General features: G+C 37.2%; 1 protein-coding gene across 1 annotated transcript in view; it reads right to left on the bottom strand.

The window, feature by feature from the left end:
- LOC139731506 (receptor-type tyrosine-protein phosphatase S-like) overlaps positions 1 to 23020 on the bottom strand; it is a 67456-nt gene that overhangs the window by 29741 nt on the left and 14695 nt on the right. The window contains exons 4-11 of the mRNA XM_071642389.1: positions 10417 to 10554; positions 8459 to 8611; positions 7131 to 7268; positions 5797 to 5832; positions 4278 to 4574; positions 3527 to 3841; positions 1799 to 1872; positions 610 to 853 (exon numbers count right to left, since the gene is read on the bottom strand). Coding sequence (XP_071498490.1) covers positions 610 to 853; positions 1799 to 1872; positions 3527 to 3841; positions 4278 to 4574; positions 5797 to 5832; positions 7131 to 7268; positions 8459 to 8611; positions 10417 to 10554 — 1395 coding nt within the window. The remainder of the gene's footprint in view (positions 1 to 609; positions 854 to 1798; positions 1873 to 3526; positions 3842 to 4277; positions 4575 to 5796; positions 5833 to 7130; positions 7269 to 8458; positions 8612 to 10416; positions 10555 to 23020) is intronic.

Here is a 23020-nt window from a genome sequence, read left to right as displayed (position 1 = left end):
CAGTTACCAGGGATCAGCTACACGCTTTCCAGCACACATCAATAGGAAATGTGTTACAATCTTACTATGTTAACCTTTCCTATTTCAGATTCTAATTAAAAAAACTAACGGGAGCTAACTCCAACTTTGGACAAAGTTAATGTACCATTTGGGAGAGTAGTTTGTACAATATGACCGTCAAAGATATTCCTTTTTAAAAGTCCAAGGGGTAAAGTAGAATAATTGTTTTCACCACTCTGCTGAAATTTCTTAATTTCAAATACGTCCAGCAATTACCATTATTTGAAGGCCAGAGGAGCAAAGGGGTTTAAAGGACATAATAGATGGACAATGAAAATCAAATTATTCTTAACAAATACTCTCAATGTATCTTCAAAAGTAGACAAATCAGGTCGATGGACCTTAAACTATATGTTGTGAGGGGTGACGTTTTTTATAGATATAACTTATAACTTGGCTTTGGAGTAATCCTGGATGAACGTGATTTTTTTTTTTCTGGAATCAAACTTTCATCATTCCTCTAATGCAGAAGTAACCTTCCTATACTATAGTACATCATACACTCGATAGAGAAATTAATAAGATTAGACACAAAAATTACACACTCACCTTGTTCTGGGGTGAAAGCAACCACACTTTGACCCCTTGAACTCTCTGAATCCTGGTTCCGTGCCACCACGTTGATGGTGTACTGTGAAGATGGCTTGAGGCCAGTGAGGGTGTGGTTGGAGGGAGACTCAAATGGGACATCTTCGTACATCTCAGGCATATCGGCCGACGCCATACCAGCGATGGCATAGTAAATCCTTATTCCAGTGAACCCACTTCGACAGTTGGATCCATTTATTGGATTCTACACAAATGTCCAGTTTTCACAAGAAAGTTGCAAATTAAAACTTCTCTTCGCTTGTATCCTGTGCTGATTTCACAGTGAGTTACATATACTCTAAAATGAAATGTTAAATCAAACATTTTTTTTGATGTTGTCACTCCTCGAACTTTGTGTATTAAGTGTTAAATCTAACTTTCAAAATTGTGGATTTACTTCATTCTTTTGAATGTATAGACCCTAAAAAATAAAAAGGTAAATTTAACACTTTGGTTTTTAATTTTTCATTTACAAAAGGTTCGATGTAAAAAATGTCAAATATTCAGTCTTAGTTGTATATGACATAATGATATGACAATTCATTATAATTCTGTGCTTGGTCGTAGTTTACAACTTTAACAGAATTTCAATATATCTAATGATACCACAAAAAGTTCCATGTAGTGCACTAAATATTGAACTGAAAAATAGAAGTGTTTGCATATGTAAGTCCAAGTGTGTAGGAATTAGTGTCTGAATGAATGGGTAACTATACTTGCGGCAGAAACTTTTTAAAGTTGTGCATGTCTTTACTGTGGTATTTTTACGTTTTCAAAACTCTATAGAACTTTAAAATTGATATATAATTTGTCCCAGTATATTTCCAAAAAACAGCCAGCCCTCACATATAGCAGTGTTGAGAAAACCAGCTCTAACGTTAGAAATCAGTCACACATGAAGGTACTTAGGAATGCGAACAGAAAAGGTCAATTCAAATACCTCAGTTACGTATACGAAAGTAGATCTCAAGAAAACATTTCAAATTGTTATATTTGGACGGGATATGTAGAATATGAAACTCCACTTTTCATGTCATTCTCTAAACAAAGCAGTTACACTTGGCTGTCTAATGACATTCTAATATCTGTGATTCTATCAGGTTGACATGGGATAATGAGTCATGCATCTAAACATCTAATTTGTTCTCACCTGCCATGTGACTTTTATCTGTCCTGCCCTACTTCCATTCGTAGCTTCCACTGAAGAAGGCCCTTCTGATGGAGCTGAAAAAATTCAAATATATACGACATTTTATTCTTGATGAAGGCAAGGAAAAATGTTAACAGATTATCAGATTATGTTTCTGTAATGTCATCCCAAATATGTTTTTACAAAACCAAGATAACACAAGGATATCCTGCTAAATCTTGCCCTGTATTCTTATAATTAACTTCTTTAATTGTTGTTGTTGTTGTTGTTGTTGTGTTTGTTGTTGTCGTACGAATGGAAATGTAGGCCCTTCAATACATTCTGGATCGGTGAAAAAAGCAAAATCTTTTATTTCATTTCATTTTATTTTCTTGGTTGTGCGCATGTATTTATAATCAGCTGCTTGTAGGCAGAAACTTTTGCTTATACTGCCCTACTCGAGACGTCTCAACGCAATGACTCAAGGAGCTTACTCGGAGGGCCATTGCGTGAAGTTTAGATCACAATATGTCTGTTTTAAATACCGAATAATATCAACTGAAAATTATCTTGGTCGATCATGATCCCATATGAAAAAAAAAATTAACATATTAGGCCCTGTCATTTCAAACGTGATTGCATTGTAAGGACTACAGTTACCTCTCGCGCCATGTAAGTCAAGCGTTGACATTACACGTGTAACATACGTCCTGCCGACATACCAACTGAGGGTAAAATTATAGCCCTATTATAGGTTATTACAATGAGGCGCTTTTTATACTACAGAGTAGTTTGGGTACTATGAGGAGGTATAGAACTATGGGGGCATTTTGAGTATTATGAGGCAACATGTATTGTTGACGTTATGCCCCTAGTATGATTACAAAATCGATAACTCAAAAAGTCAGGTATGCATAAGCTTTGATGTACATTCACAGGAGAAAACATTCATCTATTCAGAATAAAATCATCTGATAGACATGAGCACATGCCATTGTATGATAGGCATTGTAGACATAGTGCTCCTTTATATTTCCATTTCATGGACTAAGTGTTATACATACAATGATATAGACAATACAATGAAACTGAATAGAAAATACATGTATGCAAGTATCAGGTTTGAAAGAAAACATATATTATCATGACATAAGAAAGGGAAATGTGGAGGGAAATCAGAACTTTGTTATCCGTACATTACAAGAGTGAATAATCACTACAAGAAAAAAAAATCAGTTTTCTTTGAGTAGAGTGAATATGATGTACGCATGATAACCCGCACGCTGAGATGTTGACTTTATAAGTGGGTTTCAGCGAAAGGCACGTTGTGAATATATCAGGGATTTACGCGATTATACGCTTATTCATGGCTTTTCAATCAAGGGACATGGCACAATCCTGGAACAGTCTCCCTACAAATGTCCAATCAGCAGTTAACACCGATCAATTTAAAAAAACTGTTGAAAACTTATTTGTTCCAGAAGTAAGGCCTCCACTGCTAGTGATCTGACAAGTGTGAAGTCATTGTTTATTTGTTTTGCTTTGTACTTTTTCTGTTTTGATTTGTAAATACTGTTGATTTTTTGTATTTTGTTACAATTGTTGAAGCGCTTTGTGTCTGTTTAGAAAAAGCGCTATACAAATATTGGCTATTATTATTATTGTTATTATTTTATGCACACCACAAAATATGACAACTTGGTGAAGAAAAACACAATATGGTCCATATATCCTGTCTTAGAGACTCACGGGAGCAGAGTGTCCTGCCTTCTACCTCCATCTTATCGCCGATGCCACCGACACCTGGTCTCTCAGCTGAGACAGCAAAAATGAAGTCTGTGTCTGGTGTCAAATTTGTGATAGTTTCTGAGGGCGCCAGCCTATCTGTTCTCATCTCAAGCCGAATAAAGTCCCCAGGAATGTTCTTCTCTTTGTAGTACACCTGGTATCCAGACAGTGGAGGATCACCAACATCTGTCTCTTCATTCCAGGCATCCCAGGCGAGGGTTACCGAGTTGTTAGTTGCCACATCCACGATGGGGGGACTCGGCAATTGTGGTAAAACTTGCGGGATGACATATAAATGTAAAGACATCAAGATATTTCCACCTTTACCTTTATTAGTAAAATTCCTTCACTTTCGACGCAAAATTATGAGATTTTAACACAATAAAAGTTGCAGAACAAAGACCTATAAATAAAGCTAAAGAAGACAGAAGTTCTGTGAGAAATATAAATCTGGTTATTTGATACCTTCATTGCCGTTGTGAAAATGAAACTCGATCTGAAAAAAAAAAATTGTCTTTTTTGACTGAAATACAGAGCAACCATAATTATGCATGATACGCATGTCAAGATTCTAAGATAGTGCTAATAAACATGAATTACTTTAATAAGATGGCATATATTACGATTGTCATCTTGAAACTCAGAAGTGTAAATCAGATAACGAATGATGTATTCATTTACTTAAAAACATTCATACATTCGGAATACAAACCATAGAATCCTTCTATGACTTCATGGCTCATGAAAGTGGTGACGTCTGACATCATACATCGGAATTTTTCCTCATCTTGGACATCTGACACGATAAAGACTGCAGTGTACCCATCTGAGTAAAGTCTTGCACGGTCCGCCAGCTCGATGTCTCTCTCATGGAAAGACTCATTACTGTGCTTTCTCTGTAGCTTAACAATGGGGTCTGCTAATGACAGAAACCTGCTTCCAGATAAGGAACAGGTCACACTTGCTGGCTGCCCTTGATTCGGCTTCTCGTAGTTGACTGTTACAGTCCCTGAAGAAATGGTGGCAGCGAAGGGCAAGAATCATTAGGTCCTACTGTGTATAAAATTCCTCTTTAAAACAATAGACTCAGTGGGTCATTGCTATCTGCCCCTTGTAGACTGCAATGGGTATGTATTCATCCAACAAGAAAAACAAGTAAATAAACCGAACAAATGAAGCATCTTGTTATCACACTGGAGAAATACCTGCCAAGTCTGTAGAATATGTGACCATGCGTTTTAAAAACTAAGATTAAAATGTGAAAACTCAGCCCAATTCGCTCCTAGCCTCAATGGGGGCACTACGGGGTCTACCATAAAATTGAAGGTATACCTACTAATGCATATACTCAAAGAAATTGACTGTCATTTCTGGTTCTACAGAAAGATTTTTTAAGGCGTATTCTTTTAGTGCTTTATAAACTTCAGAAAATATTGGGCTTTATGTGGTTTCCGGGGACATCCATTGTGGGCATGGTGTCCATGACAATTTGTCATTCCATCACTTGCTAAATTTGGTGAAAATTTCCGCGCGTTTTTAGGAACATGAAAGCGAAAATGTGCACTTTCTTTTATTGGTACCAAGGTTACTATCCCCAGTTCTACAAGTAACAAACTTCAACGTACGTTTGCTAGATGATTTTTTAAAGATTTCCTCTTAAGCTAAAATATGGGCCTTTATCTCAATAGAGCTTGAAATACCTATCACACACGGAAATGCTCTATAGTTAAACGAGCCGTGGTGTCAACTGTTAAATATGGCTCACTATTCAATGGATGTAGCTGAAAAGCAACAGATTCGCACAATGCTGTCTCAAATTCGGAACGAGTTCAAATCTAGTTTTATCATCAACAACGATTCAACTCAATGAGAATGCCCAATTATGATTTCATTGCCAATATACCCGGGAGGCCTTTTTCAGGCTATTATACCTTTAACTTTACTAAGCTGTCAGAAGTTATTCTTACTCTATGACACAATAAACTGGAAAATAGTCAATTGAGAAATCCTCTGTACAGGAGTAGAAAATGGACTATGAAAAGACATGGTGTATAGTAAACCGTCTTGAATCTATCAATATCCTTGTTTTCTAGTTCTTTAAACTTAGCAATTATAGCAATGCCCACACGTTGCTTGGAATGAGTCATAAAGCTTGTGTAATCAGTCATCATTTGAGTAGAAAGCAGATGGAAAATTCATGAAGCTGGAAAATGCACAATGCAACAGTCTACCTGCACAGTACGTGCCGTATTTTCCCACGGTGCATTCTTCATGTTGGTGAAGAAGAGAAACAATGGGAAAAATCAGGAGTTAAAAAAGAACGGAAGGAGGTAGATTGGTTAGGAAACATACAAGCTATACTCAATACTAGCTATAATAATTATACTAGCTATAATAGATAGATAGATAGATAGATAGATAGATAGATGAATAGATAAGTAGATATATAGATTAAAAAATAAATAGATAAATAAACATGTTTATGTATATACATATTTGTATGCATTTATACCGGTGGGTCCTTGGTAGTGTCTTACGTATCTGTTATAAAGTTTGACACCATGTGTATGTAGTCCCTAACCAGATCGTTGCTTCGCAGAAGAAGAGCCTAGAAAGAGGAGAATTGAAGAGGGAGGCGATATACAATGGGGGTTCTAAGGAGGGCGAAAAGTAAAGTGTTGAGGACAGTAGTGGGCTGAAAGTTGAAGTTGCATTAGTGGAGACGCTAGAGAAGGGAACAGAGAGAGTGGTAATGAATCTTCACTTCTCTCTCATATCTCCATGATATTCCAATCTTCAACTCCTCCCTCTTCCTCTTCCCTTCTATTTCACATTTCTCCTCCTAAACGATGTCCGAACATCTTACTTGATTCTCACTCTACTCTTCCTTACCACTCTCCCTGTTCCCTTCTCTACCGTCTTCAAGAGTGCACCTTCAACTTCCAGCCCATTACTGTCCCCCACTCTTCACTTTTTGCCCTCCTTACAACCCCCCATATGTCGCTTCCCTCTTCAATTCTCCTCTTTCTAGGACTCTATACACATGGTGTCATCGCAAACCTTTCTGTCTCATTTACTTCACCATGCAAAACTTCAAGCAACACATAAGCCTTGTTTTATGTGACGCATATCAAAATTAATTTCATCATTAACTAAATGAAACAGAAGTTATGGCTGTGTAAGAATGACACAAATTTAGGGGCATTGTTGGTGTCACAATTCTTGCTCTCCTCCCTCCCCCCCCCCCCCCCAAAAAAAAAAATAGGAACATTAAAAAAATGGGTAGGGCACAAACCTAAAACTAACGTAAGAGTACCTTTGATACTAGATTAGGTCTTACACTGGCACACATGGACATTAAACATCATATTACTGAGTAAAGGGTGTGTTTATGCAATCAACTCTCCGTCAGTAAACTACTGATATCGTACATTAACCTGGATGTCTTCTTTTGAGAGGGAGCAATTATATTTTATGATGGTAAGTCGATCACCCATTACTACAAGGCATCATATCCTGATATCCTTTTTAGGAAATGGACTTCTACATAAACAGCAATCCTCACCCTGACAGTTTGAGCCTGTCCAGCCTGGCCGACACTCAGTTGAACTCCCTGTGCAAGCTCCAGTATATGGATCACATTCGCCCGACACGCAGTGACAGGTTTGGGTACAGCTGGCTCCAAACTCATTGGTACCACACTCTAATTTTACGACAAGGTGCACCCAGTTCAAAGGATAATTATCAAAGAGATATTTTACATCACACCCCTTAACCATGTGTCGATATCATGCCACACATACATTTGCAGAAAACACACATTTAAACTTATGTTATCTTCAAGCACCCCCGCAACTGCTTCCAATGACATGCTTTACGTATAATGCAGGGCATTGAATTTAACTCCTTTCTTGATTAATATTCCTTCCTCAGAGGTAAACTACAAAAATCTGTACATCTTTGTATCAGTGTGCGGTTCTTAATTGTGATATCAAACAAATAACTGAAGTTACGAAAAGACAGGACGTAAAAATGAAGAGTCAGCTTCTTTACTCCACAAAACAATCACGTGATAACTCCGCGAAGAAATATAGCTCTCCCAACTTCTTGCGCTGCCAGTGTAGAGCATTGGAAATCCATCACATTCATTCAATTGGAAGCAGGGAAATAAGTCATCATTCATAGTACCGAATCATCATGACCAGGTGAAAATATACCAGTTTTTTAAAAGAAAAGTTTATGTGCATTTGTTCACATATTAGTACTATAATATTCAGTGTGATTGTTATTTTGAACTACACCAAATGGCAGTGGTAGGATGTAAGTGGTAGTTTTTGTATATGTTTTCATTTCTTCCTGGAAAGACTTTGTTTAATTTAATATACTCTGAACATGTCATGATATTCTTTGTGCACAAGAGACTGCGTACAAACTACTAAGCTTTGTTGCCTAACAGTGTGGAAGAGATATAGGTCCTGTCTCTCTAAAGTCAGACGACGGTTGTATTGAATTCATGTTGATTGAATTTTAGCTTCCCCTTAATGTAATGCGAAACTGGAAAATATCCACACTGACCAATCGAAAAAACATTCTATTGTGGTTTAGAAATGAAAGCAACGTGGAACAATTTTTTTAAGAGCTATATATTCTAATTCAAATTATGAAGTTCTTTCGTCGAGATGTTTTCATTGCAACTGATTGACAAAATACCCTACATCGACATAAATAAGCACTGAATTGATCAGCTATATATTCTAAGCAGTACAAATATGGATTATCACCACCAATTTCTTTTTAAGGCTTTGATTGACTATAGTCGCTTGACCTATGTGTGAGAAATCATTGCTGACATCTGCAAAGCCACTCATTTCGTGTAGTTAGAATTAGCCTCACCTTCTGTACAATGAATGCCTTTGTATCCAGGCGTACACGAGCACCCATAGGGGTCTGGAACACACACCTGAAGACCACTGCATGCTGTCTGGTCGTCGATGTTATCTTTGCAGCGATACTCACAATTACGCCCAAAACGATTACCTCCACACACTGTATATTAAAGGACAAGTTCACCTCACATGTGGATTGAGAGAATGCAGCAATATTAGTAGAACACATCAGTGAGAGCGTGAGGAAAATCGGACAATCCGTTCAAAAGTTATGAATTTTTGAAGTTTAATCGCCGGATGAGAAACTGCTACAGCTTGTGATGTCACATATGTGGCGAGAAATTACAAAGAAACTTCAACATACTTAATTTTTCTTACATAATGAAAGAGTATTTCACTTGTCTATTTCAGAAGACAGGGGGAATAATACTACATTTAACATACGTCAGTGATAAGTAGAGGGAATGTGTTTTTTTTTTCTCAAAAATTACATCTTGTGGAATTCCCTTTATGTTTTCCTCATATCGTTCTACGATTTCAAAGACGATTGGTATACTTTATAGGTTGAAACCAAATTTTACAAAGAACGTTCATTAACTTTATGTACCATTCTTTAGCTTTACCGCATATCAATTATTGTAATATTGTATGGGGGCAACTGTAATAGATCCCAAATTGATTTGTTATTTCATTGCAGAAAAAAAAGCCGTCCGAATTTGTACACATTCACCTTATTTAGCTCGTACCAATCCTCTTGTTTAAACTGAAAATATGAAAAGTAAATGATTTTCATATTCATCAATCCGCTATATGGAGATGATATGCTTAATTGACGACAGTCTTCTGCATCCACACTCCCAATACATTCGCTGTAATTCTGTCAGATCATTTGATTCACTTATAAATCCCGAGTGGTTCTCAATTGACGTGTTCTCTTACTCTCTTCTTCAATAGGTACACGTACAAGTATATCTCAGTAATTAATGTTCGGATGTACACACTGTATGTTTTCTTTTCATGAAAATAAAAAGAAATGACTGTATTTCATTGTAATATGTATATTAAATACAGAAAGTTCCAAATAGATACATTTGAATTTGAATTGAATTTGAATTGAATTGAATGTGACATCTCGATTGTAGTAGTCTTCTAATCCAGCAGTGACTGTGAAGAAGCTTAAACATTCATAACTTTTGAACGAATTGTTTGATTTTCCTCAAACTTTCACAGATATGTTCTACTAATATTGCTGCATTCTCTCAATCTGCACGTATGTGAAGGTTAACTTGTCCTTTAACAAGACAAGAATTGCCAAACCTGTACTATTTTTCTAACTAACAGATATATAAGCTACTCCATACCCTAGTCGACTTACAGAAACAATACAGAACCAACAAACAAAACAATGAATACATCTTACAGTCACATGCTGTCATGGAGGTAACAGGTTCTTAAAGTTGCATGTAAACATGGTAGCAGTGATCATGATTCTTGAAGATTAATCATACAGAAAGAAATTTTGTCCTGAACATTTCATTATTCCACGGTGTAATGACTTAGCAGTGATAACCAAGGTGATCTAGTAACGAGATATTACAAAGTTACGAAATGCCAAATATTTTTGTCACAAGTTCCTAATTGTACCCTTACAATTCACCATTAAAGCCAACATACCTCAAGCGGAAAACAAAATCGACATAAGTGAATAAAAAAGCGGTTAAGAAACATTCTATTCAATAGTGCTAATATACACATAAACCCACAAATTTGTAGAAAGCATGACAGTGCAATATCCTATGAATGATTGAATTATCATGATCGCGATGTCCAAGTCATTGTCCATCACTTGAACTTTAGACCGAACCACATGATATGAGTTTATATAAGCAAATCATTTGCGACAGAAGACACATGAAATGAGCGAAATAATTGTTTTAAAAAGTACATATTAGCAGTTTTACTTACTCTGCTCACACTGATCTCCCATGAAACCAGGGGGACAAACACACTCTCCAGTTTTACTGTGACAGATGCCTCCATTGTAGCATGACTTACAGGCCTGAAGGCATCCACCGAGTACATCGTAGCGACCAGCTGGACAATCTATTGAAGTTAAAGCACATACCAATGTTAACACTTAGTTTCCACATTGAAAAATATTTTTGCTTGTCAATGCAATGAAAATCTTTTTATTATACCTTAGTATCATATTCGATGTGATCTGCCATCTTTTACTGTACACGATAATGCGATTTGGATGATTCTTGTTCTGTGCATTTTGTGTAATAATATAATACTCAAAACTGAACAAAAATGAATATAAGTGAAAAGTGTTTAATGGAGTATGTGGCTAACCAGGGAAATGGGAATGGTATAATTTTTTAGAATAGATTAAATCATCTAGATACGTCCAACAGGAAGAAGGCTGACAATAAAAGCAAGGACAACACAAGAAAAATCTTTGGAAAGATCAACACATTTTTAGTAAATAATAAATTGCTGCAGAAGACCCGTCAGCTGAGGAGTCTCTCCGAGGTGTTCTGCCAATAATATATAACTGATTAAGAATCGCAGTCGTATCGGGGTATTTCTGGACACAACGGGGAATTTTTAAGGCTTCTGGACGGGGGAACAGGGTGATATTTGGTTATAGATCGTTAAAATGCGACGTACATTATCAGTGGCGGATCGTTAAAAACAAAAGAAATAAAAAGAAAAATTGAAATGAAACCCGGAAGTAGCACCAGAAATATTAGTTGCCCCCCCCCCTTTTTTTTTTACACAAAATTTCTGGATCCGCCCCTGATTATAGATCGGATAGCATCGGGAACATTATTATTAGGGGAGCAAAGCTCTCCTGTGCAGTCTGCAGTGTGCAATGGCCAATGCAAATTTAAATGGCCTAGCGCAGATGACATAGGCCTATCAAACCTCCACGTATTATGGGACAACCTTTCATTGCTGATATCAAGAAGGCCAATTAACGGTAGGGCCTGCTTGGGGTATTTCCTTATTATGGTTAATTTTTAGATGAAATTTTAGGTAAACAATATGTTGTATAAACCAAGCGTCAAACCTACAAAGATTGACCGCCATGATTTATATGTTTACATTAATTTATTGTGCATCCAAACTAGATGTTATGATTACCTTCGTTTAATTTTGATGTTACATTCCTCCATTGAGAAATATGAAAATAAATAAAATTGAACTGAATTGAATTGAAAAACGGTGGAACCACGCTCCCCCCCCCCCCCTTGGCTTCCCCGTCAAACCGTTAAGTCTATGATCGTGTGGCAAGCCATATTACTTTTAAAAAAGATTTTCTGATATCACGAATTCCCTTTCGTGATATCAAAAATTCGAATTTCTGATATCACAAATTCAATTTTTGATATCACAAATACCCATTGGTTTATCACGTAAAACCAATTTTTGATATCACGAAATCGAATTAGTGATATCACAAATTCAATTCGTGATATCACGAATTCAATTCGAGATATCACGAATTCACATTCTTGATATCAAGAAATACATTTTGTGATATCACTAATTCGAATTTGTGATATCATTAATTTACATGGAATTTCAGCACATATCTTTCGCAAAGAAATAATTTGATTTCGAGCATTAGTTTTGCGCTGAAATTCAACCGTAAATTCTAGCGTTTGTTGAGGGCAGAAATACACAGGGAATTCGAGCTTTAGTTCAGTGCAGAAAACCAACGGGAATTTGAGCGTTAGTTGAGCGCAGAAATACACACGGAATTCGAGCATCAGTTTTGCGCTGAAATTCAGCTGTGAATTCGAGCGTTAGTTGAGAGCAGAAATACACAAGGATTTCGAGCATTAGTTTAGCGCTGAAATTCAACTGTGAATTCGAGCGTTAGTTGAGCGCAGAAATACACAGGGAATTCGAGCATTAGTTTTTGCGCTGAAATTCAACTGTGAATTCGAGCGTTAGTTGAGCGCAGAAATACACAGGGAATTCGAGCATTAGTTTTGCGCTGAAATTCAACTGTGAATTCGAGCGTTAGTTGAGCGCAGAAATACACAGGGAATTCGAGCATTAGTTTTGCGCTGAAATCCAACTGTGAATTCGAGCGTTAGTTGAGCGCAGAAATACACAGGGAATTTGAGCATTAGTTTAGCGCAGATATTCCTATGGAATTTCAGGTATAACGATAGTTACAAAAAAACCTAAATGAAGAGTTTTGCCAACTCGTCTTCATTTAAAGTGATTAGGAATTGGTTTTAAAAGAATCGATGAAATAAATCATTTAGCAACATATCTAAAATGCTATTATTGATATGTTGTCAATTACTTCAAAGTCATTATTATATTCTTTTTTTTTCTCCATTTCTCGCCACTGATATGGCAGAGACTGGTTGACTTACAACTTTTGTTTGCGTTTCTCTTTAGGTTTACTCTGTCATGTGAAAGATACTCTCTCCCGACCCCCCCCCCCTGTTACTCCTCCGAGTTAATAAGAGAGATTTCTCATTGCGCAGATTAACAAAACTAAAGTCCTTCGTACCACTGCTTTTTCTTACTACAAATTCTAACTGTTTGTTTGCCATGCATACTGCTGCATAAACTCCTCATAAGATCTGGATATCTTCACTCTTCTTGATCTGGTCTGAAGACTTTTGGGCTTGTGCATTCCAGTTTTGTTCTCCCCGATTTTGGTTCTTGAATAAACTTGCTTATATGATTACACTTTAAATCATTTTACAAAATCATAAACATATTGGGGCAGGCAAACTGTATACCCAACACTATTGGTCTTAATGGATACACCCCTTTGTTCTGGAGGACTGATTTTGAGGAGTGAGAAAATGTCTTTAGGAAAAGCACGTTGCTTTATGTGACCACCAGCCGACACCAGTTTACGACTCCCTCACGCACCCCGCATGAATCACAGTCTCTCTCTCTTATTCTCCGCTGCTGACATATACCAGGGAGGTGAACCTCCCTGCATACACAGACCAGAGGGTTGATTGCCCTCGGTCGGTCCTCCGCAATACAAACACATGGTATATGCTTTTATAACACACATACACATACAACCACACATAATTATCATCGATTTGGTGGAAGAGTCTTACTGTAAAGGGGATTACCACATGAAAAATGTATCATAATTAACAATAATGTAGTAATAGATGACAATTTGAGGACCAAAACGATGAATTAAATGTAGGCCCTAAGTGAACATAGTATCACTGAATTCATGATAACATGTTGCAAAATAATTGATTTGTATCAATAATTCATCGAATATACCTTGACGATCATTTAGGGAATGATGGATGTGTAAATCTTTCATATATAGTTATTGGTATTTTGAACATTGTTCTAAAAAAAGCTAGCAGTAGTATAGGCCTACCGTCCATCTGAACATCAGCTCAAAAGTAATGTTCCAATTCCCTGTGTATTTCTGCGTTAAAATAAAAACAAACAAAACCGCTCGAATTCAAAGTTGAATTCCAGGGCAAAACTAACGCTCGAATTCCCTTTGTATTTCTGCGCTAAACTAATGCTCGAATTCACAGCGATTTTCTGCACTAAACTGACGCTCGAAATCCCTGTGTATTTCAGCGCTCAACTAACGCTCGAATTCACAGGTGAATTTCAGCGCAAAACTAACGCTCGAATTCACTTTGTATTTCTGCGCTAAACTAATGCTCGAATTCACAGCGATTTTCTGCGCTGAACTAACGCTCGAAATCCCTGTGTATTTCTGCGCTCAACTAACGCTCGAATTCACAGTTGAATTTCAGCGCAAAACTAATGCTCGAATTCACTTTGTATTTCTGCGCTCAACTAACGTTCGAAATCACAGGGATTTACTGACTGAACTAACACTCGAATTCCCCGTGTATTTTTGCGCTCAACTAACGCTCGAATTCACAGTTGAATTTCAGCGCAAAACTAACGCTCGAATTCCCTGTGAATTACTGATATCACAAATTCGATTTTGTGATATCAATAATTCAATTTGTGATATCACAAAATGGAATTTGTGATATCAGAAATTCGCATTTGTGATATCACAAATAAGAATTCTTGATATCACAAATTCAAATTAGTGATATCACAAATTTATTTCGTGATATCACAAATTCGAATTTGTGATATCAAAAAATCATTTTGTGATATCATGAATTACCATTGGTTTTTCACGTGAAACCTATTTTTGATATCAAGAATTCGAATTTCTGATATCACAAATTGAATTTGTGATATCAAGAATGGATTTTGTGATATCACAAATTCGATTTCTTGATATCACAAATTAAGTTCATGTGCTACACTTACGGGAATTTGTGATATCACAAATTTAATTCTTGATATCACAAATTGAATTCTTGATATCAAAAATTTGATTTTTTGATATCACAAAATGGAATTTGTGATATCAGAAATTAACTTTAATTGTAAAAAAGGCTTGCCATATGATCGTACCATTGGTGAATGCAATGCTTTTATGCATGGCTGCTACGAACGTTAGAAATTTCTACTCTACTTTAGCACGCTGTTAGGTCCTACACGCAGACTAGAGGCTTAGGGCCTTGAGTTGTACTTGTTAGATAGTACCGTAATGCAGTGCATATTATCATGGGTGATTTCAATTTCCCTGAACACTTGGGACTTTACTTGTGTAGGCCTAGACTCTATCAATTATAAATAGGCATAAGAAAACTGGTGACTTTTTTATAGTACAAGGGTGAAAACGTTGAACGATGAACAATTGACAAATCAGGGGTCAAAATCAAAACATGTGACTCACTGATATAAATTTATCTCAGTGAAATATCATTGATGTTAGCTTTCTTGCAAACCCGATTATACTAGGATATCTCCAAGGGTGTTGTTTTTATTCAAGGTTAAATGGAACTGTGACATATTGGCGAGTGTCTCCGACTAAAATGAACATTGATATAGTGAAAATTCAAATGAAGGGTAAAAACATTCGAATGAAGATATTTTGATCTTGTTCATCCTTTCGAATACTGTGTTAATTTGTTCCTAAAATATTGTTTACCTCCTGTGAAGTTTACAAAAGCTAATACACACGGAAGTTAAAGAAAAAGTGGAGTTTTTCGTATTCTTATCTGCGCTTTCACCTCGTTTGAACAAAACATATAACAGGGGTCTCATTTATTTAAATGTTAATGTCCAGTAGATACTAATAATGAATTTATTACATTGCATTGATCAAATCACCACAAAAGCCCTATACAGATGCTGAAAGTAAGCCATGTTTTGATCAGACGTTCAGGTTTCACTCAGGCGTTCCTCAGACTTAGGCAATTAAAACGATGTCCTTTGATCTATAATTAAGAGTTTTGTGAACAAACAACATTACTCTTTTATTAAACACATGTTAATCTTTGTCACCAATTGAGAATGATAATTCTAACTTGAATTGTTTTTCATACTAATCGAGTGTAACTACAGACCTCCAAATTGTAAGAGGAATTTCGATTTCTACGCCAGAAATCAACAACAAACCTGTTCTTGTTATATGATTTAGATCTTACAACACTTCTGAATGACAGACAACAAAATCACATGAAATACTTGCAATTTTGACTACTTTACGGAATTCCTCGTTTATATCAGAGACATTTGCTTTTCCATTAGGGACGGTTCGGCTGTAAGTCATCACTAGAATTAAACATCACACTCCCTTTTTTTAGATATGCTCGTAACTCAACATTCCACATTCATTGAGAAATCATTTACCTAGGCCTATATGTCAAGAATTGTGTTTGGTTATGATGGCCACTACTTTGTATTTTACCTTCCGATGTATACGCAGGTGTGCCCACACGCTATATTTTTGGTTTCAAATGTAGTCCAAATCTAAAACAAAGGTAAACACGAATTTACTAATACTAATTTGATTTGACCACTATGCCTAAAATTGTGATTGCATGTGTATGTCAGGCCAGTCCGGATTTTTATTAGGAACCGTACCCGGGCCACTGTTATGATGTCGTCTCAGAAAGCTGTAATTAACCTTTACTCATCCTAGAAGCATCAAATTCCGCTGCTCTTTTTTTTTGTATACTATATGGCAGATATGAATGGTAAACAATGTAATGCAGTTGCCACAGCACCATGCTCAAAAGAATATCAACGGTGTAGTATAGCAACTGCTTGTTGACCAAAAATGAACTGAAAACCTGTTTCAAGAGGTTGACAATGATAACATTACAATATCACATTTTACCTGTCACATTATAGGGGATTATTAATCCTTCTACGAAAAGGCGATACATGAGTAGAGTACAGCAAACTCATCACATACGTTAGTATTCTTCCTTGTCTCATGTATTTGGCTTACAAACCTCAGAAATATCACTAGAATATCTCACCTTACTTCTTATGGAAAAAGCTTCATTAAAGGGGAAATTCAGCCGAAATATAAGTTAGTAAGAAAGAATTAAATCTTACAGGCTCAACAAACTGTAAGAAAGTTATAAAATTCTGTGATTTAGCTAACTTTTAAGGAAAGAGTTTTTGAATGGTCATTATGAATCTACAAATGGCAAAGTGAGAATGTCATCCCCTCACAACTTGCCATAACGTTTGTACATAAACATTTTGAAATTTCCAGTTTTTCATTGAAACATAATTATGCCCGAGGCTTAAATCAGGGCATGCCTAGCTGATCACTATTTTGAAGGAAATCAACCGGGAATAGCATCATGTTTCAGATTTTAACTGCAGAGACATTGAATTTTCGTTATTTTTTGCACACGATCAATGGAAAATTGTGAGATTATGACATGGTTAGCTCACTCATTTGCATAGGCCTAATCTTATCCACTGTACGAGAACTTGTTTGCAGAAATTAGCAAAACTTCGAAAAGGCAGTTAATTAAAGGTGCAATTAAGCACAATTAAAGGTGCAAGTGTGCACTGAAGGTGTGCTGCTGTTTCAAGTTGTGCGCACATTTGAATCTCTATTTCTTATCGTGTAAGCCTCAAATTTCACATGTTCAAAGCAAACGTAGTGATGTGCATTAAAAACACTCAATTTCTTCTCCACTTGGTATTCGATGTCCTCAATTCAATGTCCAGTGCATGGTACCGACAGCGTCGCTTGCTAGCTGGAACCGGGGTTGGGATAATCATTATTACATAAACAGATGACACCTCCAAGGATGTCAGTAATAATGAAAGATCTACTCCTAATTGTAGTACTTGAAAATACTGGGTGTTTCAAAAAACATTTTCCACTTTTGATCATTAATAGTGCAAAAACTATTCATCCGATAAAACTGTAAATGACAAGAGTAACAGCTGAATAGTGTACAATATTGTTGAAGGTAATGTGGATGTGAAAACATGAATCAGTTTCATGAAATCTAACATTGATTTTGAAGTAAGGTTCCAGATTTTGGTCAAATTTTAACCCTCTGCACAAAAATGAACTTTGCACAGGAACCAATGATGTGTATGTGAGTGTGTGCTGACAATGGCCCTAAACAATGGACATGCCTGAACCACCTGTTGACCAGGCGTCAGTCTCGCGCCCCAGGCACATGAATGCTTAATCAATAATTCATGTGGATTGCCCTGGGCACTGCTAGTCTGAATTCATTCACGGTAACGGGTTAAATGCATGCACATGGAAAAAGTAAGCACATGCTTCCATGTGCTCGCAATCACATTTCATTCCAGCTGGCAATCATTTTCAAATATTGCTTCACCATATCACTAAATCTGGGATATAAATAAGCATAAATAATCTAGAGTTCTTTATTTTAATACAACTGTCTACTAATAATCTGACAAATTTGTCCCTTTTTTGATAAAATGAGATCGTTTTTGGTAAAGAGCTCAGCAGCATTTTTCATTGGGCGATTTGTTTCACAGTATATCTATTTAAGGCTCCATATATATACACAAGTGTATACTCTATATTGATTTTCTTTTCTTCCTGTCACCATGTTTACGTTAGAACAGAAGGTATTCATTGTAGTTTCGTTTTTTCAGAAGTAGGGAGAGCACTTTCGCCACTCAACGACAGTATCTGCAGGCGTTTGACTTTACAGATACTGCCATAGGCTGAATAAAGACTAGTCGTAATGGTGGAATTTCTCATGAATAAATAATGAAGCATTCAAACCCTGGCCATTGTTCAGGACCAATGTGAGGGTGTTAACCACACACCCACACACTCCCATACACACCCATTGACCCCTGTGCAAAGTGAAAGTTTTGTACAGAGGGTTGAAAATAGAGCAAAATCTGAAACCTAACTGAAATTAATCATGGATTTCATGAAACTGATTTATGCTTTCATATTTAAACTACCTTCAACAAAATTTTACACTATTCAGCTATCACTCATATCAATGACAGTGTTATTTGATATATAGTTTATGAATTATTAAGAGTCAAAAGTGGAAAATGTTTTTTGAAACACCTAGTATGTAAAACGTCCCGTATAACGCCTCTGACGTAAACATCTTTGCTCATCAGTACTTAATGGGTTTGGTTTCACAAGATATTGGCATTATAATTTAATATTTGGATTGAGGAACGTATGTGCTACAAACGTAGGCACCAATTCGCCATGATGAGTTATTAGTATTGGTTTGAGAACAGATCCTATTTGTACAGAGAATGTCCCTGATCTAAACCTGTTTTTCTTACATTTCCGCTTCTCTCACAAAAAATAAAAAGATGTAAACTAAAGTGACTTCTGAATCATAATCATAGACTGTTGACCTATTTCGAGTTATAAAACAAAGCTCTGTCCTGGTAATGCATTTACACTTGCTCTTATCAACAGTAAACCTTAAATTTGAAGCTCTTATACATATTTTCTACATCGTTCAGGAAGCTTAACTTTTCTTAATACTATAATACGCCCGTGCAAACTTTGCTCTACTAAAACTTGTTTCTATTAAACTAACCACGCCCATATAGAGCTAATTTTATTTTAATGTTCTCATAATTTGTATAGTGGATGTCTTTATTTCATGAAACAGTAATTTTCAAAGACCTTTTCAATTTTGCTCAGAGACGTGTGGTCTTTGATCTTCGTTCAGATTCTTACATATTTACTGTCTATCCTCTTTTAATATACTTCTAATCCAAAGATTAAAATAATAAAATAATAATTTCACAAATAATACTGGTTGGCAAATGTACAGAATAATAGCTCTTATAAATCGACACAAACACCAGGAAGGTTGTTTTTCTTTTTGGGTCTTTTTAGGATTTGTGGGCATTTCACTGTGCTGACTCGATTCCAGAATGGCGCGTCAGTGCGTAAAATAATCATGCAAATAAAGTATCATGCCGTGCTAATTGTCAGATGAGGGAATATCCCTTCAGAGATTTTCAGTGAGGGACATTCGCCAATTTGGGTTCACATTTTTGTGGACAGCATGCCAATCATCTGGTCGCCTGGCTCACATTGGATGCGTTTATCAACTTTCCCCTGTTTAAACGGCTTTCGATAGCCCTTTCTATAGCCCTTTCGAAAGCCCTTTCCACAGCCCTTTCCACAGCCCTTTTTCAAAGCCCTGACTGCCTGTACTATTAATGTGCCGCTTGTTTTCTAAGAAGGGACGGCGAAAAGCAATTACCATCATAAAGACATATCTTCCTTTGAGAGTGACGAGTCATGATGCAATGCCACATGAATAAATTGTCTTCCCATCTGTGAGGTTGCTCCAGTTTAGCACATACTTCAAATATTTCTGAGTGGCGGCATGAGACTTTGGCTGCGTTTATCAACTTTCCCCTGTTTAAACGGCTTTCGATAGCCCTTTCCATAGCCCCTTAGAAACTGCTTTCAAAATAGTTGCGTTTATCAACTCTCTTCGCGAACACGATTTTTTAACTGGCCTGTCACTGCAAAGCTGCATTGCGCTATTCGACCCGAGGAGAAGTACAAGTACTGAAGTACAAGACTACAAAGCCGTTTTAAAACAGCTTTGCGTTTATCAACTTCCAAAAGGCTTTTACAAACAGGTTTCTGAAAACCTGTTTAGGAAACCTATTCGGATAGCCACAAATTTGAGGCTTTCGAAAAGGCTTTCCGAAACTGCTTTCAAAACAGCTTTTCGTTTATCAACTCGTAAAATTTCCTTGAAAGCTGTTTGGATAACCTGTTTCTGCCGAGAAAGGAGAGTTGATAAACGCACCCTTTCGTAAAGGCTTTCCTAAAGGGCTTTCAAAACAGCTTTGCGTTTATCAACTCCTAAAAATTCCTTGAAAGCTGTTTGGATAACCTGTTTCTGCCGAGAAAAGGAGTTGATAAACGCACCCTCTGTCATTTCATCATCCTTGTTCATTGCAATTTGTTCTACATTTTAAAGATATTCTTATATCCTTTACCTCAATCATCACTAATTCTGAAACTCTGTCCTTAGTGTAACTAATTTACAGTGGAAAGAAAGAAAGAAAGATATTATTCAGAGGGGTGAAGGTCAACGGCGTAGCCAGGATTTCATCTTAGGGGGGGCGGTTAGTCTGCGAGGGAGCGAAGCGACCGAGCCCGAGCGAGCGGAACGAGCGAGGGGGGGGGGAGAACTTTTTGCATTTTGATGTTGTAAATGGTGCAATTTGATGCATGTTTTTGCGCGTTTTATCGACGTGAAACAGTCCCACCTGTTTAAGGTAGCAGTATATTTTGATGTAGATTATCATTGAACAATTTGCCTATAAAATGTTATATGCTTCTTGTATTAATTCTTTTCACTGAATATCATGAACGCGACTGAACCCGAGAGAGCGGAGCGAGCGAAGGGGGAGGGGAGGGTGTGGGAGGGGGTGTCCCCCCTCCCACGTAAGAACTTTTTGCATTTTGATGTTGCAAATGGTGCAATTTGATGCATTTTTTTGCGCGTTTTATCGACGTGAAACAGTCCCACTTGTTTAAGGTAGCAGTTTATTTTGATGTAGATTATTATTGAACAATTTGCCTATAAAACGGTATAAGTAAAATACACTTCTTGTATTAATTCTTTTCACTGAATATCATGAACGCCACTGAACCCGAGCGAGCGGAACGAGTGAAGGGGGAGGGGAGGGTGTGGGAGGGGGGTGTCCCCCCTCCCACGATGAGAACTTTTTGCATTTTGATGCTGCAAATGGTGCAATTTGATGCATGTTTTTGCGCGTTTTATCGACGTGAAACAGTCCCCCTTGTTTAAGGTAGCAGTATATTTTGATGTAGATTATCATTGAACAATTTGCCTATAGTATGGTACAATTTAAATACACTTCTTGTATTTTCTTTTCACTGAATATCATGAACGCGACTGAACCCGAGCGAGCGGAGCGAGCGAGGGGGAGGGGAGGGTGTGGTAGGGGATGTCCACCCTCCCACGGTGAGAACTTTTTGTATTTTGATGTTGCAATTGTGCAATTTGATGCATGTTTTTGCGTGTTTTAACGAGTTGAAACAGTCCCACTTAATTAAAGTTGCAGTATATTTTAGTGTACATTATTATTGAACAATTTGCCTATAAAATGGTATCATTTAAATAATCTTCTTGTATTAATTCTTACACTGAATATCATGAACACTGTCTGTTCAGCAGTCAAACAGAAAAAGCATGCACACGAGGGTGTAGATAGGGGCATATCCCCTCCCACACGAAGGTGATTTTGCGTTTTCAGACCTGACATTCAGCGATCTGTCGCAAATTTTTGGTGCAATACTTTTTCATCGAAGTGATAAAATCACGGAATTAAGCTCTTATTCCGAATGTGCACCATCTGTGTGTATGTATAAAGTCTAGTGAGGTAGAGCTTATAGGGGAAGGGGGATTCCTCCTCCCGCTCCCGGAGCTTTTGCGTTTTTAGAATTGAAATAAAGCGATCTGGGTATAGCCACAGTCTACTTCTATGCATGGCAGAAGGGGGGGGGGGGGAGGGGCGGGCGAGCAGGGAGAAGGCGTGGGCGAGTGTTATCCCCACCTTTCCCCACCCTTGGAGCTTTTGCCTTTTTAAGGTTGAAATTGAGATATCTCGTCTACGCATATTTGATGGAATCAACATTTGGGAAATCACACACACACACACACACACAAAAAAAGACTGATGGGGGGGGGGGGCTGAGGGAGGAAAGGGTCAATTAAAAGGGGAAATTCCCCTTATACATGAGGAAACCCTGAGTTTTCGGAATATAAGTGATAAGTCTTGTGCACTCAGAATTATTCATAATTTTTGCATATTTTGAATTGAAATTCAACGATCTGGTGCACACTTTGAGTGAAATATTAAAAAAAAATATCTTATTTGATGAAAGGTTGCAAAGGAGACCCGCTTCATGTGCATGCATACAGTATACACGCATTTTTTTTCCGCCTCCCAAATCCCCGGTCCAAATCTTAGGGGGGGGGGGGCGATCGCCCCATCGCCCCCCCCCCCCCCCCCCCGGCTACGCCAGTGGTGAAGGTTCAGATGCGAATTTCTTCACTTTGTCTCCCTCTACAAATTAAATCTGTTTAGATCGCAACTGCTGATCTGTATAAATTAACAAACATGTCGGAAAAAAGGAACTATAGTGGGACTCGAACCTGTC

This window comes from Diadema antillarum, unplaced genomic scaffold (assembly GCF_040938485.1).
Source record: "Diadema antillarum isolate AM-2024a unplaced genomic scaffold, OU_Dant_1.0 seq00000376_RagTag, whole genome shotgun sequence".
NCBI classification, from domain to species: Eukaryota; Metazoa; Echinodermata; class Echinoidea; order Diadematoida; family Diadematidae; genus Diadema; species Diadema antillarum.
The sequence above is the reverse complement of the archived record's forward strand: the minus strand, read 5'-3'. Positions and strand labels throughout refer to the sequence as shown.